Here is a 17045-nt window from a genome sequence, read left to right on the forward strand (position 1 = left end):
GCATAAAGTGATTGTACATGATCCTAAGCAGATGCTACAATTATAATTTAGAGTTGTTAAATAGCAGTCAAGTTATCCATCAGAAGATACCATTTTTTTTGTATAAACTCAAATAATGAGGATCTAAAACAGGGTTACTTCTCATAGTGACTTCTGTACAAGACCTCAAATTGATTGGTGAATAGAAACAGCTCTGATGGACTTGTTGTGAACCATTTGATTTATATTTGCAAATGAACTCTCTCAGAAAAAAAAAAAAAAAAAATACCCTCATGCTGCTAAAAAATGTATTTTTCAGCGTTCTTCCAGAAGACTGGCTGCACATACACTCATATTTGATTTAGCATGTACTGTACGGTAATTGGCCATACAAGATTCACACAGGTGCCTGATGTGCCTTTGGGGTTATAGAATGTTAATGAAAGACGTAAGAGCAGCCTAATAAATCTCGTATGTATTTCCCACCATACTGTCTATGGACAATCACAGCTGAAGTACGCAGACTTTATCATTATTAAAGCCATAGTGGGAAATGTTTGGCATTGAAAGACTTTCTTGTGCACATAGATTCCCTGCAAACACGCAGGCCATCAGATGAGAAGTTTAGCGAATGGGTTCATGGTTTGAGCTGCCCTTTTGACTAATCAATTTTTTATGACATTTCCCCCCGCTCTGCCTCGATGTACATTGGAGAGAGTCGAGTTGCAAAACACAAAATTGGTTCCATGGTGCAGAAGAGAACGCTGATTCAGTGTGGAAGGAGAGAGAGAGGAAGGGAATATGTCACACATTTATGTAATGTTTGTGACACCAGCAATTAGACACACAGGATCTCTGTCCTCTTATTGTTTACTCTCTGCTGATGAATATGCGCTGTCAGAGCTCGGGGAGCTCAGCAAAATTTGTCTTTGAAGCCCACTTGAAGACTTAGTTCGCAGCCAACCTCTTTGTTGCTTGCTGAATTTTCCCCATCTCTGAACTCTTTACACCGAACATACTTGAGCTCTGTTTGCCGCCAGCATCAGTGCACTCAAGGGTTATCCATAAATCATGAACTGTACTTCCTTTCTCTGACTCCGTATTGTAAATGCTCACTATTTGATTGATAGGTCAATGTGTTTGTATACATCTGCTGCAGGAAACACAAAGTCAAGCTGATTTCATCAAGAGCAAATGAAATAACTGACTGTGTTTACAGTGAATTAGCCTATATTTAACTTAAATTAGCAGTCTGTGAGCCAAAATTTTAACTTTCAGTAGCTCCAATTTGGTTGCCAGTGAGTGTTCCCAATTACATCCTAATTAATAAATATTACTAATATAATACTAATATAAAACAGATTAAGACCAAATTGTGGATCGGATGGGGTCAGTACAAAATACTGAAGCTTACTTCTCCAAGATTTCTTTAAATAGAGTAAAAACAAATAGTATTGTGAAATATTCTTACAATTTAAATAACTGTTTTCTATTTGAATATATTTTAAACTGTAATGTATTCATGTGATGCAGAGCTTCAGTAGCCATTTCTCTAGTCTTCAGTGTCACATGATCTTTAAAAAATCCTTCCAGAATGCTGATTTGCTGCTAGAGAGTCATTTGATATCATTAGCAATATTGAAAAGTCATTCTGCTTAATTGTTATGTTTTTTTAACTTACTTTTACAATTTGAAGTGTCCTTGTTGAATAAAAATATGTATTTCTTAAAAAAAAAACAATCATACTGACCTGTCATGTTTGCAATGTACATGTAGTTTTAAAGAGTTCTTCTAGTTCATTTGTAGCTCCACCTGCTACTTAGTGATGTATAGTACACAGCATATACATCACATATAGTTAGGAAGAAATATTTCTTATGAAAATTTTTTTTTAAATAAAAGCGTTTGTCACACTTTTATTTTAAAGTCCAATTCTCGCTAAACCAGAGCTTTCTGGTGCATGTAATGACTATGTTGTTTGTAAGTTTTGCAAATGAACTCAATGAAATGAAATTAATTAATAACAGCAAGTACATACCTGCTATGAATTACACAGAACTCTATACAATATAAAGAGGGAGATGACTATACCAACACATAAATATTGAACATTAACTGTCATTATGCATTACAAACATAAAGACTATGCTGTCACTGGGGGTGATCTTCAAAAGTCTGAGACCACACTGAAAATCTGGGATTGTTAATTATTATTATTTTATTTTTTTTACTGAACTCTTTCTAATGTAATCAATCAAATAAGCACACTATTAAAATGTTAGCTTGGTAAGATTTAAGATGTTTGATAATATGTTTGATTCCTTTCTTTATTTAAAATAAATGAATTAAAAAAAATCATCCTTTCTTTATTCCATTAAAGCAAAAGATGTTCTTTGGATCTTTCTCAAATCATCAAGTTTACACAAGCTGTTGAAGTTCATCATATGCTAGAAACTATCATTTCTATCTTCTTTTTTATTGCTTTTCTTTCTATTTTTATTTTTTTAATTATTGTATATAGACTACATAGTTCAAATTTTCTCCACTAGTTGTCTCAGATTTATGAACACCACAATATTTTAATCAATTTAGTTTCACTGCTATAAAAATAATGGCCACACTTTATTTTAAGTTTAAAATCTCACTATTACAAGCCATTAACTATGACTTTTCCCTCAATAAATTACTAATTTGCTGCTTATTAATAGTTAGTAAGGTAGTTGTTGAGTTTAGTTATTGGTAGGATTTGGGATGTATAATATGGTAATGCAGAATATATATATATATATATATAGTAGCTTTTTGTTAACAAATATTCTAATTTATGTTTTTCATTAGGTTAAATAGGTATGACATTTTTGATTAAAATGAATCATTGTATGATTTAGGAATTTTTCATTTTCTTTCCAACAGGTCTTTCAAGGAAATTTTGATAACGACACCCACAGAAAGAATGTGATAGATCCTCCCATCTATGCCAGATTCATCCGAATTCTTCCGTGGTCATGGTACGGAAGAATCACTTTGCGCGCAGAGTTACTGGGATGCACAGAGGAAGAGTGAAGACCCCTATTCATTTTCCCTTTGCAACACTTTGGTTCATATTCAATATAAACTCTGCTTGTAAAACGTGTAAAATTCTAATTGGTTTCATCTCATCTGAATTTTCCATTTTTGTAATATTATGATTTGTTGTATGCTTTATTCCTAAAGAGGTAGAGTTTCGTCATCACTCATGACCTGCTTTTTTTGTCCTTTTAATGTCTGTGCCATTTATAGAAATCCCTTTTTTTTTGTTTTTGTTTTTTTTTTAGGCCAATTAGAGGGTGGTGTTATTTCACTGTGGTTTTCCGGGTGGAACAAAAGCCGCTATACAGTGTCACTTTAAACATGAACATAAAATGACATGCAATGCTTTTTGGGCCATAATGAAATACATAACAGAAAATACTAACATTAATGTGTAAAATGTCTTTCAACTTTTAATTTTAACAGCAGGCCTGACTGAAGTTTTATCACAACTGACACTGACATTGTTGTGTGGTCAAAAAAATATGATGGTATTGTATTATATGTTAAACGCAAAATAAATGCATGATGCACAAAAATTTAATAGAAGTATAAGACAATAAGATGTATAAGTTCAAATTAAAGCATTTCGTAGATAATTTTTATCTATCATTACAATTTTTATTATCTGTTTTCCTCTACTTTTCTAAAGACACTGTTACATGCCCAATAACATAATGACATCCCATAAATAAAAGCAACTCTAAAGAACTGGAAACACCTACAGTATTACAGACAAATCTTATCTAATTTCACACACATAGACAACTGGTGGAAAGCTATTAAGCTAAAGGTACATTCAACCACAGGTTATTTAGGCAATCTGTAACAACGACAGAGAGATTTTTAAGAAAATAATGTCATTGGAAATGTATTTCTTTATATTTTTTCCCCTTTTTTTATTATTATTATTTTTTTATGTATACAATATTGTTTTACTTGTTTTGTTTTGATGTCTCAGTTTTGCAGCCTATTTACATATTGATTAACTGTACTACTGTATTTTATTATATTTTATTTTATTTTTTCTTAGTTGTAAAAACCTCAGGATAGATGTCATCTTTTAGAATTACAGTTGTATGATTTAAAAAAAAAAAAAAAAAAAACCTTTGGTGGAATGCAAAGTCTCTTTGAAATCCCACATTTGTATGTGCTTGTTAGAAAATGTGAAGGAATATTAACATACGAAAAATGTATTACATGGTGGGATTATTCTTTTTTTCCCCTTTGCATATAATGAAGACACCAATAAATAACAGCTTTCATGTATACAGATGTTAGGTAATCATCAAAATCAATTATTAATTTCAGAGGTGAGCACCGTTGGGTTGTGAAATGAATCACTGCATCATTTTATTTGCTACTTTTCTGGAAATTGTCAGGGCTTATGATATACATGTAATATATATATATATATATATATATATATATATATATATATATATATATATATATATATATATATATATATATATATATATATATATACAAGAACCCATGAGATGGGGGAGGGGTTTAACACTATTTGTACAGCCTTAAAGGTGACAAAAAAAAAACATGAATTCAGCGTACATCACGCACCACAATCAGCATCTACAGTACATCATGTATGGTACCATATTTTTTAACTAAAAGATAAATGTTGGCATCATGTTTCTATGTTTATCATAATTATCGACATGTATAGAAATAATATCAGTAATTCTTGTCTAACATTTCTCTGTGTCTGTGAAATTCTTCTCTAACACTGTTCAAATGACTTGTGTGCACATTTAACAGTTTTGTACAGACCTTTTGTGGGTGACTGTGTATTAAGAAGAAGAAAAAAATTTAAATATGAGGTCCACAGGCACATTTTTGAAAAATAAATAAATAATAAAAACAAAATATATATATTGGTGGGTCTTATAGTCCAGCATGTACATTACATGTGCTATGAATAGTGATCATTCGAAAAAATGTATAGAGTTAAATTCGAGAGACCCAGTGGGCCACATACTATTTTTGTTCTGCATTTATGCTGTCAGCTGTATAAAAAAAAAAAAGTCATGTTTTTTTTTTGTTTTGTTCTTTGTTTTGTTTTGTTTTGTTTTTTTTCATACTGTGTCAAGCAAGTGCTATATGGTTAAACATACCAATTATACTCTTTTAGTTCAAGGGAAATGTACAAAGGGGGACAGCCATTGCTAACATATAGACAGCTCTTTTGTTTGACAAATAAAAAGACATCTGTGAAAAATCTTTTGATTTCTGTCTATCGCTTTTTCACATTATGCTTTCAGTAATGCTGTGGAGAGAGAAAAAAAAGACCTCTCCTGTTGTTGTTTGTTCCAGTACATGATTTGGTATGCAGCTTGTGTTTTTCACTTGCATTGATTGCTTTCCTCCTTCTCCCAAGCTATTTTTTGTTCAGGATCGCACAAGATACAGCCTATGAATGTGGTGTCAGATCATATACTGCTTATGGCACATGTGAAGAGAAGGAGAAAAAAAGAAGAAGAAGAAATCTTGAAATCAGGAGATGGCCAGATATGCCCAACTGTGATGTCTAGCAATGAATTTGTAAATTCAGTGCCACAATACACTTTAAACGATGAAACTATTTTTTTTCTGTTACATAATAAAAAAATAACAAATAAATGAATAAATAATGTTTAATGTTTTTTTTTAGCTCACAATTTTGACTTTTTCTTGTATTGCAAGACATAAACAGCAAAATTGTTCGAAGTAAACTCATTGAACAACTGTGATACATAAACTCAGAGTTGCAATGAAGTCAGAATTCTGGAGTTTACATCTTGCAATTAAGACTTTTTTTTTCTCAGAATTGCGTGAAAAAAACAATGTTTAAATTATGAGATGTCAGCTCAGAATTACTGTATTTTTTTTTGTCAGTTGTTTTATTTCTTTGTAGAAAAATTGGCAGGGGGAAAATTGCCAATCTGATTATTATTGTTGAATTGCTAGTGCAATAGATAATGTGGATAAAGAGAAAGCACATAGAGTCATATGATCTTTCTGACAATGCCTCTTATAGACTTTATAAAGCTGTCCTACATGCTAGAAAGCCATGCAAGAATAGATTTGTATGGGCATTTTGAGATCTGCTGTCAAAAATCAGCTTTTAAAATCAGCCCATTTCTGAGCACAATGGTGTGAGATGTTAGCATGATGCTAATGTACATTTCCGATTGTGCTGTTGGATTATTAATGCATATGAGTGATTGCTAGGAAACAGTTCCTTTGCCAGCAGAAGACATACGGTGGGCATGGTGCCATAATCAAAAAGCAGGAAAAGGGCAAAGGAGGGTATGTGATTAGCAAGCATGCTGGAATCTCTTCCATACTAAAGGTTTCCTGCTTCATTTTGATTTTCCCATCGCAAATTAGAATTGCTTTCAGATGTAACAGCTGATTGCTTCTGCCCGTGGCATCATTCAATGAAGATGTTCAGTCTTAAGACTGATACACAGCTGTGTGTGCTATACACATGCAGATCACATACTAACAGTTTTAACTAAAGTTTTCAATCAATAGGTCAAATGTCTTGGAGATTTCTGTCTCGTCTTGGAGAATTGTCACTTGTCACGTCACAATTTGAAAGTAAGCATTACGTTCCAAGTAGTTATGAACTGACAAAGAGAGAGAGAGAGAGAGCATAAACATCAATACTACATACACAAGATGGAAAGATAGTAGTCAAAAAAAAAAACACCTAAGATGCTTAGCAGTAGAAAAGTGGGTCGATCTGGGTCCAGGTAACATTGTTTATTTACATATACTTACCAACATTGTATCAGAAAATATGGGCTCATGAGGAACCAAAGTAGAAGTTTTCAATCAGTTTCAGTCAGATGTTGTAGACGTGAGATTCTGTTCAGGGTTCCTCCTAGTGGTGTAATGTAACGAAGTACACTCTAAAAACTGCTGGGTTAAAAAATAACCCAACCTTAACCACGCTGCTGGGTCACTATTGGACAGAACACACGCTGGGTTGGTTTGACCCAAGTGCTGGGTTTTACTGTTTAACCCATATTACTGGGTCATTCATTTGACCCAACCAGTGGGTAAAATTAACCCTCTTGCTGGGTTAAGTTAAACAAATAGTTTAGTCAAATAAATAGTTATTATTTAATAATAGATTATTTCCTGTCTCACTGCCTTTATACATTAGTTACAAATATATTTTATATTACGAATGTAAAATAATTATTGTCTCTGTAATACAATAAACCAGAGAGGCCATGTATATGTGATTTCAATCTCATTTAATTTAAAACATATTATTTCTTTAAAAACAATACATTTCTTTAATACTTTGTTTGTATACAATATTCAATACATTCTTTACCCCCCCATCCCAACCCCCACCCACACACCCTCTGACATTCACCCTTCCCCACAGACTTTATAACAAATGTAAATCTGTCCAAATATTCAGGCATTAAAAGTCATTAAACAACTAATTTGAACTCTCATACGATTACATTTTAATTTATTAAGATGTGTTGATTTAAGAACAGCAACAAAATACATTTTAAAATCATCTACATATCATGTGGGCCTGAAACCACTGTTGTCTTCAAAAACTTTACAGAGGAGGACTCTTTTCCTTCAATTTGATACACAGCATGCTGGAGAAACTCCCAGGTGGGGAGACACTGCTTGGTGTACTGAACATCAAAAACAAAAAAAGCTTTAAAGCAAAGATCAACCGCCTCCAACAAAGACTCAGTCTCAATGACGTGGTCTGGAATAATGGCAAAGGTCTGTGATGTCCCCCTTGTCTCATCACTGAGGCACAGAATGTGCAGCAATGCTCCAGTCATCTCATGGTTTAAATATTCAACCATGTTGGTCCCAACCTGTTGATTACACACAATAACTTAGAGTGCTGCAATATAACTGACATGCTAGTTAAGCTTTTTTGGTGGAAATATTAAAAAAATTGTATTGCAAACATTACCAAATATGACAAAATGTGTATTTACATATTTATAGTAATGGTAATAAAATAATAATTTGGACTAATATTATCAACATTTAGGCATTAAAAAAGTCAAAATATTACTGTAATGTTGATAGTGTCTTTAACATTAAAACTCACAAACCCGCTTGTTAATCTCCTGACTGGCAGCACTGATGATCATTTAGATAAGTTTAGATAATTTTCATCTTAGATAATTTACATTTATGCATTTGGCAGATGCTTTTATCCAAAGCGACTTACATTGCATTTCAAGATACACATTTACATTCTTATCAGTTTTTGCTTTCCCTGGGAATCAAACCCATAATCTTGCCATTACAAGCGCCAATGCTCTACTGTTTGAGCTACAGGAAAGATAATGTTACACAATAAAATGAAAGATGACATGCATGGTAGGGTATCATGTAAATTTAAAATTTAAACTGGCGCCTGTCCATTGCAAATAATCCAGGCGGAAATTCCTTTACACTACTAATCAGAGCCAGATGTGACGACACGTACTTTGATAAAGGCCTATAGTTTTCTCATTTAAATGTTATTCTTCAGGTAAAATGTTCTGTTCTTTGTTTATGGTTGTTTACTTACAGTACTTTTTGTTTTCTCATTTACTGGTTTGGTTCATTTGAAGCCATTTTCTTGATGCGGTTTAAATTCTAAAGAACTGCTATAAGAACAAGCTAAAAATGAAGCACCATCACCAGTACTCTGACTTGCGATATAATAGCTGTATATTCTTAGTATACAGACAGACATTTCCAGTGAAATCGGACTCGACAGCTCAAATTATAAATCATTATTATAAATGTACCGTTGTGAATCGGGGGAAGTTAAAGGATTAGTTCTCCCCAAAATGAAAATGTCCTAATAATTTACTCACCCCAATGCCATCCAAGATATCCATGTCTTTCTTTCCTCAGTGTGAGAGAAATTATGTTTTTTGAAGAAAACATTTCTGGATTTTTCATCTAACAATGGACTTCATTGGTTACCATAGTTTTTAAGTCCAAATGCAGTTTCAAAAGTCTTTGAAGTGTTTAAACGGGCTGTACGCAATCACATCTGAAGAAGAGGTTGTTATATAGTGAAACGATAGGTAATTTTCAAAAAATTTGAAATTATAATTTATAGACTTTTTACCTTCAATAGTTCGGGATTGAGCTGATCAACAAATGGACAGGGAACTACGTCATCACGTTGAAAGGTCATGCCGGCACCGGCAGAAGTACCGCCCCACTGTTTACAATGCGACCATACGTAGGAGGATAGTTCAAATAGTATTATTTGCAATTATATATATAGTAATAGTATTCAGTGAATATGAATATGAATAGTAAATGAATAACATTCTGATGAATATGAATAGTAGGCGTGACCTTTCAACGTGATGACGTAATTCCCTGTCCGTTTGTTGATCAGCTCAGTCCGAACTATTGAAGGAAAAAGTCTATAAATTATTAAAAAAAAATTAAAATGACCTATCGTTTCACTAGATAACAACCTCTTCTTCAGCTGTGATCGTGTACAGCCCATTTAAACACTTCAAAGACTTTTGAAACTGCATTGATTTGGACTTAAAAAAGAATGGTCACCAATGAAGTCCATTGTTAGAAGAAAAATCCAGAAATGTTTTCCTCAAAAATAATTTCTCTCGCACTGAGGAAAGAAAGACACGGATATCTTGGATGGCATTGGGGTGAGTAAATTATTAGGATATTTTCATTTTGGGGAGATCTAATCCTTTAAGGTGACTGGGACACTGGGAAAGGACATTGATCTTTCATGTACTTGCTCAATAAAAATGGATTCATGATGTACTCACTCATTATATACTATTTGTAAATTTGGAACACACACAAAAAAAAAGGTTATGGACTGCAGCTTTCAAAATTATAAATATTGTAAATTATCAATATTGTAACCCTGAATTACTTTCATAGTTATCAAGCATATCAAACAGTGCAAACATCCACCCTTATTGAAGTAGAAACACTAAAGCAAAACTTACAGGTTGCATGTCAATAAATGACTTCTGGGCCTCCTCTGTGGTGGGTCTGAATACCTTTCCTCCTCTCCTGTAGATGGATGAGGGAAGCAGAGTTGGCAGGACCTTCAAAGCTGTCTCCTCTTTAGCAGCTAAACAATTTGACCAAAATACATAAAGTTGCATTAACATTTATATAGTATGCTGTATATACAGTGTTGGGGAGTAACTAGTTACATGTAACGGCGTTACGTAATTTAATTACAAAATTATTGTAACTGTAATTAGTTACAGTTACTACGAAAAAATGAGTAATTAAATTACAGTTACTTATGAAATTTTTAACGATTACAAAGGGGATTACATTTGAATATTTACACACATCCACATACAGATTTAACTGATTTCTTTCCCAAATTGCACTGACTATTCTGAGACATACCGCCCTAATAATTTCCGGGATGCGGAAATACAGTCATTCATAAAAACGGAATGCCTAACGCGGACGGAATATGCCACATTTTGGATGACTAAATCAAAAGTAGGTCAGTAGCCTACACTTGAATCAAAACATGACATGGACTAGTGTCTGTGAATATTAAGCCCCAAAAATGCAATATATGACTCCTGCACGTTCTGCGTGTCTGTGGAAATCAGGCGCGGACTGGACACCGCGGGAGAACCGGGACAATTCCCGGTGGCCTGGCAGCCGATTTTGCCCCACTATTTAATATCATTTATGTATAATTGCCTGCCGAATGTACTAAAGCTATCATTTGCGAATCCGCCATTTGATAATTAAATCTCTAATAAATCATGAAGTGTCAGTCATGACTCGCGCGCTCTCCGCGCCTCCGCCAAACGGTTTGGATCAGACTCAGAGTAATCAATGCGAGAGAGAGAGCGAGAGAGAGAGCGAGAGAGAGAGAGAGAATGAGAAAGAGAAAGAGAAAGAGAAAGAGAAAGAGAAAGAGAAAGAGAAAGAAAGAATAGAGCGGACAGCTGGAGCAGAGAAGCAGAACTACTGTTCAGGGTTTCAGGTCAGTTTCATCTGTAAAGATGCTTTTTTTTCTTTGTTTTTTTTATTTATTTAATCAAGCAGCAGCACGTTGCTCATCAGTCATCACTCAAAATACTATATAAAGGACATCATTATTATCAGTTGTAATGTTACAGTAGGAATTTAGCTGAAAAAAAATCAGATTTTTTTAAAGGTTTAGGGGGAGCTACGACAGACAACAACACAACCCTTACGAAAATTAACATTTTAATATTTAACTATAAATCCAGAGAAAATGGTTACTATTGTTTAACTGTGGTAACCAAAAATGTAAAATTATTTTACAAATGTATTTATTTAAAAATAAATACAAATCCATTTGCAAAAAAAACAAAAACAAAACAAGGTTATTTTAGGGAAGTCGTGGCCTAATGGTTAGAGAGTCGGACTCCCAATTGAAAGGTTGTGAGTTCGAGTCCTGGGCCGGCAGGAATTGTGGGTGGGGGGAGTGCATGTACAGTTCTCTCTCCACCTTCAATACCACGACTGAGGTGCCCTTGAGCAAGGCATCGAACCCCCAACTGCCCCCCGGGCGCCACAGCATAAATGGCTGCCCACTGCTCCGGGTGTGTGCTCACAGTGTGTGTGTGTTCACTGCTCTGTGTTTGTGCATTTCGGATGGGTTAAATGCAGAGCACAAATTCTGAGTATGGGTCACCATACTTGGCTGAATGTCATGTCACTTTCACTTTTTCACTTTTTTTTTACTTTTATATAGGCTAATAAAAGCATGTCTAACTTTTGTAAGGGAAAAACATGACTCGTACAGTATTAGGATTTTTCTATAAAGATATTGTAGTATTGTAGAGTATTGTATTGTAAAGTATAGTTTTGTTCAATCTTGAGTATTAAAGTCACGAGAGAGATGGATAACAGGGCAAAATAAAGAGACTGAAGAGAAAAATGGAAGTGAAGGTGCAGTTCAGGAGAGAACTTTTAATTATTTTGCATGTCCCCAAATTAAAGATTTAAACCTTTTTTATGTCAGGTCCATACAAAAAAATAGTTTTGTCCGTGAATTTGTTTGTATGAGTTTGAATTTTCCAGTCTGAATTCTTTTCCCAGTCCGCCCCTCCTGTAAATTAATGGCAAAGACATGGTTTCATTTACTACACATTGGCCTACTGAAGCTCGCAGTGTTTTCAACCTCTGCTGCCTCAATATAGGAGTACACGAGCACATAAACATAATTTCTAGAACTGCTCTGTGTCACTTCATGTGCATTTTACTTATTTTGAGGAGACAGCAGTTTAAAAAAAAACACCAATGTTTAGGATTTTATTACACAGAATACGTCACACTCTTATTAGATAACTGTATTTAAGTTGATGTATATGCTTTTATTTATTATTCTTTAATTTTCACAAATTTAGAAAAGTAATCAAAAAGTACTCAAAAGTAATTAGTTACATTACTTTAATAAAGTAATTGAAAAAGTTACACTACTATTACATTTTAAACAGGGTAACTTGTAATCTGTAACCTATTACATTTCCAAAGTAACCTTCCCAACACTGTGTATATAACAATTCATATTTCTAAAGTAGCATTTCTGACTTTTCTTAACACTGATTATCTCTCCATCACAGAACCTGTTAGTGGGTGGGATATATAAGGCAGCAAGTGAACATTCTGTCCTCAAAGTTTGTGTGTTGGAAGCAGGAAAAATGGGCAAGTGTAAGGATTTGAGCGAGTTTGACAAGGGCCAAATCGTGATGGCTATACGACTGGGTCAGAGCATCTCCAAAACTGCAGCACTTGAGGGGTGTTCCTGGTCAGCAGGGGTCAGTATCTATCAAAAGTGGTCCAAGGAATGTATGTGTAACATAATATATGTTTGTGTATATTATGGGTGCTAAATATAACATACACACACATATATTAGATGAAAATGGTCTCAGAACGACAATATTATCGTTTATCGCAATAATTTCTTGGAAAATTTATCATCCAGAAAAATTTGTTATCGTGACAGGCCTAACTGCAGCACACTAGCATGTCTATAGATCGTAAACAATAAAACAAAGCTGTCACTATCATTGTATCCCTGATTGAAGGGGATTTGAAAAACATATTTCAAAACATTTTGAGGGTGATACAAGACCACTCCATGGGTTTATTTTGTGATATCAACCAGCTGGATATATATTATTAAATTACTCTAAATTGTAACAACTAGGGCTGCACAATATTGAAGAAAAATATGATATGCAATAACTTATTATAACTTATTATTTACACAGCTAAATAGTGTGGTATGATTTAAATTATATTAGCCTAAACACTTAAAATTATATTACCAACATACATGTTTCACATTATTTCTGGGAAGAGAAAGCAGCACAGCCATGTTTTACTGTTGCAGTACATAAAAGCAAACCTGACAAAGCTAATGTTACCTGTAAAGTATTTAAATCATGCAGTTATCGCAAACCATCGCGATATGCATATTGCGATATGCTCATTTGCAATGCTCCAATAATATTGATATATTTTGCAGCCCTAGACTCAACATTGTCCAATAAAAACCAACTTACCTTTTATAGGTGTCTATAAGATTTTCAAGCTGCCATTCAGACAATTTTCCTCTCACAAACGTGTCCATGAGTGGCAGCAGTCACTAAAATGAAATTTGAAAGTAAGTTAAATTAGAATTTCACATAGCCTAACTGCTGAATTTAGGCAGTTTCTATTCATTATTTTGACATTAGCTTTCAAATTCTGTAAGTAACTTGCATGACACTGTTTTCAACTGAAAATGGAAAACTTTTTATGCGTTTTGGCTGTTCATTTACACGACAACAGTGTGTTTTGGTCCTGGGATTTTGAGTTTAAACTTAAAGGGATACTCCACCGTGTTTTCATATTAAACTATGTTTTTCCCTTACCTAAGACGAGTTGATACATACCTCTCTTGTCTCAGTGCGTGCACTCAATCGCTTTGGCGCGCGGTGACACTTTGAAAGCACTTACGTGATGACACGTACTTTGATAAAGGCCTATAGTTTTCTCATTTAAATGTTATTCTTCAGGTAAAATGTTCTGTTCTTTGTTTATGGTTGTTTACTTACAGTACTTTTTGTTTTCTCATTTACTGGTTTGGTTCATTTGAAGCCATTTTCTTGATGCGGTTTAAATTCTAAAGAACTGCTATAAGAACAAGCTAAAAATGAAGCACCATCACCAGTACTCTGACTTGCGATATAATAGCTGTATATTCTTAGTATACAGACAGACATTTCCAGTGAAATCGGACTCGACAGCTCAAATTATAAATCATTATTATAAATGTACCGTTGTGAATCGGGGGAAGTTAAAGGATTAGTTCTCCCCAAAATGAAAATGTCCTAATAATTTACTCACCCCAATGCCATCCAAGATATCCATGTCTTTCTTTCCTCAGTGCGAGAGAAATTATGTTTTTTGAAGAAAACATTTCTGGATTTTTCATCTAACAATGGACTTCATTGGTTACCATCGTTTTTAAGTCCAAATGCAGTTTCAAAAGTCTTTGAAGTGTTTAAACGGGCTGTACGCAATCACACCTGAAGAAGAGGTTGTTATATAGTGAAACGATAGGTAATTTTCAAAAAAATTGAAATTATAATTTATAGACTTTTTACCTTCAATAGTTCGGATTGAGCTGATCACTACGTCATCACGTTGAAAGGTCATGCCGGCACCGGCAGAAGTACCGCCCCACTGTTTACAATGCGACCATACATACCTACATACATACATACATACCTCTCTCGTCTCAGTGCGTGCACTCAATCGCTTTGGCGCGCGGTGACACTTTGAAAGCACTTAGCTTAGCCCATTCATTCAATATGGGCCAAGCAGAGAAGCTACCAAACACCTCCACGTTTTCCCTATTTAAATACAGTTACTCGCGTAGTGTAACTCGACTTAGGACGGTAACACAAAACAAAACGTTGCGCTTTTCTAAGCGTGTAAAATGGATTGTATGGCGGAATACCATGGTAAGTGCTTGTAAGCACTTCGTCTTGGCGCAGTAATATCTTCACTAGAGGGAGCGGGGGCTGGTGAGAGGATTTTTCACGAGTGAAGATATTACTGCGCCAAGACGAAGTGCTTACATCTCTTACTTTTAGAGATGCATGTCTATTCGTCACAGCCTCCCGTGTGATGGCAAAGATGGCGCTGTTGTGAATATAGCAAAAAACATTATTTGGCCTCAGAAATTCTTCGCGCACACTCGGCCGATGACCACTGTCTTAATAATGTTACTAAATTATAGTCTTAGCACCTAAAATCTTAACAACTTGTAATTTGTTTTCAGGGCGAGAAAACGCTTAACATGAAATCGATTTTTTTCTCCTTTCCTCTGACGCTGTTTGTAAAGATTGCACGTCATTCATATAAAAACCTTTTTTTTTTTTTTTTTTTTTTTGCAAAAACGATTCTGGTTCTGAGTCCGACAGAGACTTTACAGAAGACACACGCAGACTGTGCTGGAACTTACCTCAGTTGCTTTTTCTGACGAGTATTTCTAAAATACAGCAGACTTTTCACACACAACTCACTCGCTATTTCCCGCCGATTTACGTGCGAGCCCTGTGAGGGACTAACTTACTGCGCTTGTAGGCCTATGGATTTCATACAAAACGCTTTCCTCACTTTTAAATACGCAACGTCCACAATGAATACGATAATAATTACGTGATTAATTTACAATTTAAACAGCATATTTCAAAAAGGCTGCATATATAGGCTAGCTGGTTTACAACTAAGGATTTAAGGATGCTGCATTTTGTCAAAAAATCTAACCGGCTAGCAGTGTCTATTTAATGTTTCACAGAATAAATACGTTACCCCTCACACTTCCATATCAAAGACTGTATGTTGAACAGTGAAATTAGCTTGCTGCTACCACAACTTATTAAAAATATAGGTAAACATTCATATTAACTTACCATAAAACACTGCCCGCTCCGAGTGCGTGCCTCCTCCAGTCAGAAGTGAAGAATCCAGAAAGTTCCGCAAAGAATGAAAAAGTAATAAACCAGTTGCTGGGTCAAAATAACCCAACCAACTGTTTATTTGTTAATGACCCCGTTACAAATCATTTTACCCAGCATGAGCAACCCAATAATGTGTTTACAGTACCCCAAACAACCCAACTTTTTGACCCAGCACAATCAACCCAACAATTTGTTTACAGAAACAACCCAGCATTTTTTTGAGGGTAATAATACTTTTTACAGTACTTAAGCATTTTTTGGGAGTATCTTTTGGCTTACTTTACTTGCATTTTTATATTTCAGCCAACCTTTACTCCACTACATTTCCTAATTAAAATGTATACTTTTACTCCAATATATTTCCCCCGAAGCATATTTGTTACTTACTACATAATAGTCAGAAGTCAGAAGAACACGGACTGCAGGAAAGCAGATTTGACAAATCAGTGGTCTGGCATCTGCAAATTAGACTCCTAAAAAACGCCTTTGCTCATTTGCAAAAAGTCATGTGCTTCTTATATTTATATCATTTAATATAGTTAACTTAGTATATATCACACAAAGAGTACAGCATGATAATAAACATAATAAGTTTATACAAGTTTAGCAATAAATGACTTACATTTTAGACATAAAATTGCTTTTTTTTGCTCAATTTTGCAGAAGAAAATAGTTCCAAACAAAGATCACAGCAATGTTTTGCATCTCTGAGCAATGGTTTACTTATTGAATGAATCAGCTTTTTGAACGAATCAGTTAAATAAATGATTTAATGATTAATACAGTCAATTAATTAGTTCCTGAATGAATCAGCCATTTGAACAAAATTGTTGAATCTCAATGACTCACTCATTAACAGTTACTTGTTGTCACCTACTGGTGGTTTTAATTTAACATTTCGACTATTTATTTATTTATTTTTTCATGTTTTAAAATAATTTCAAATATCAGTTTTCAACATTTTATGTTAAAAATCAAAAC

General features: G+C 34.2%; 1 protein-coding gene and 1 long non-coding RNA gene across 4 annotated transcripts in view; one reads left to right on the forward strand and one right to left on the reverse strand.

The window, feature by feature from the left end:
* Positions 1-3611, forward strand: part of edil3a (EGF-like repeats and discoidin I-like domains 3a) — a 216978-nt gene extending 213367 nt beyond the window's left edge. For all 3 annotated transcript variants that reach the window (XM_059550178.1, XM_059550180.1, XM_059550177.1), the window contains one exon: positions 2893-3611. In XM_059550178.1, the coding sequence (XP_059406161.1) occupies positions 2893-3042 (150 nt within the window). In that variant the 3' untranslated portion in view covers positions 3043-3611. The remainder of the gene's footprint in view (positions 1-2892) is intronic.
* A 4045-nt stretch (positions 3612-7656) lies between these two features.
* LOC132140352 (uncharacterized) lies at positions 7657-16269 on the reverse strand. The gene is made up of 3 exons (XR_009433782.1): positions 16017-16269; positions 10044-10171; positions 7657-7913 (listed from the first exon to the last, which is right to left on the reverse strand). It is a non-coding gene; the product is annotated as an uncharacterized LOC132140352 (long non-coding RNA).
* Positions 16270-17045: the final 776 nt, after the last annotated feature.

Source organism: Carassius carassius, chromosome 5, assembly GCF_963082965.1.
Source record: "Carassius carassius chromosome 5, fCarCar2.1, whole genome shotgun sequence".
Taxonomy (NCBI): domain Eukaryota; kingdom Metazoa; phylum Chordata; class Actinopteri; order Cypriniformes; family Cyprinidae; genus Carassius; species Carassius carassius.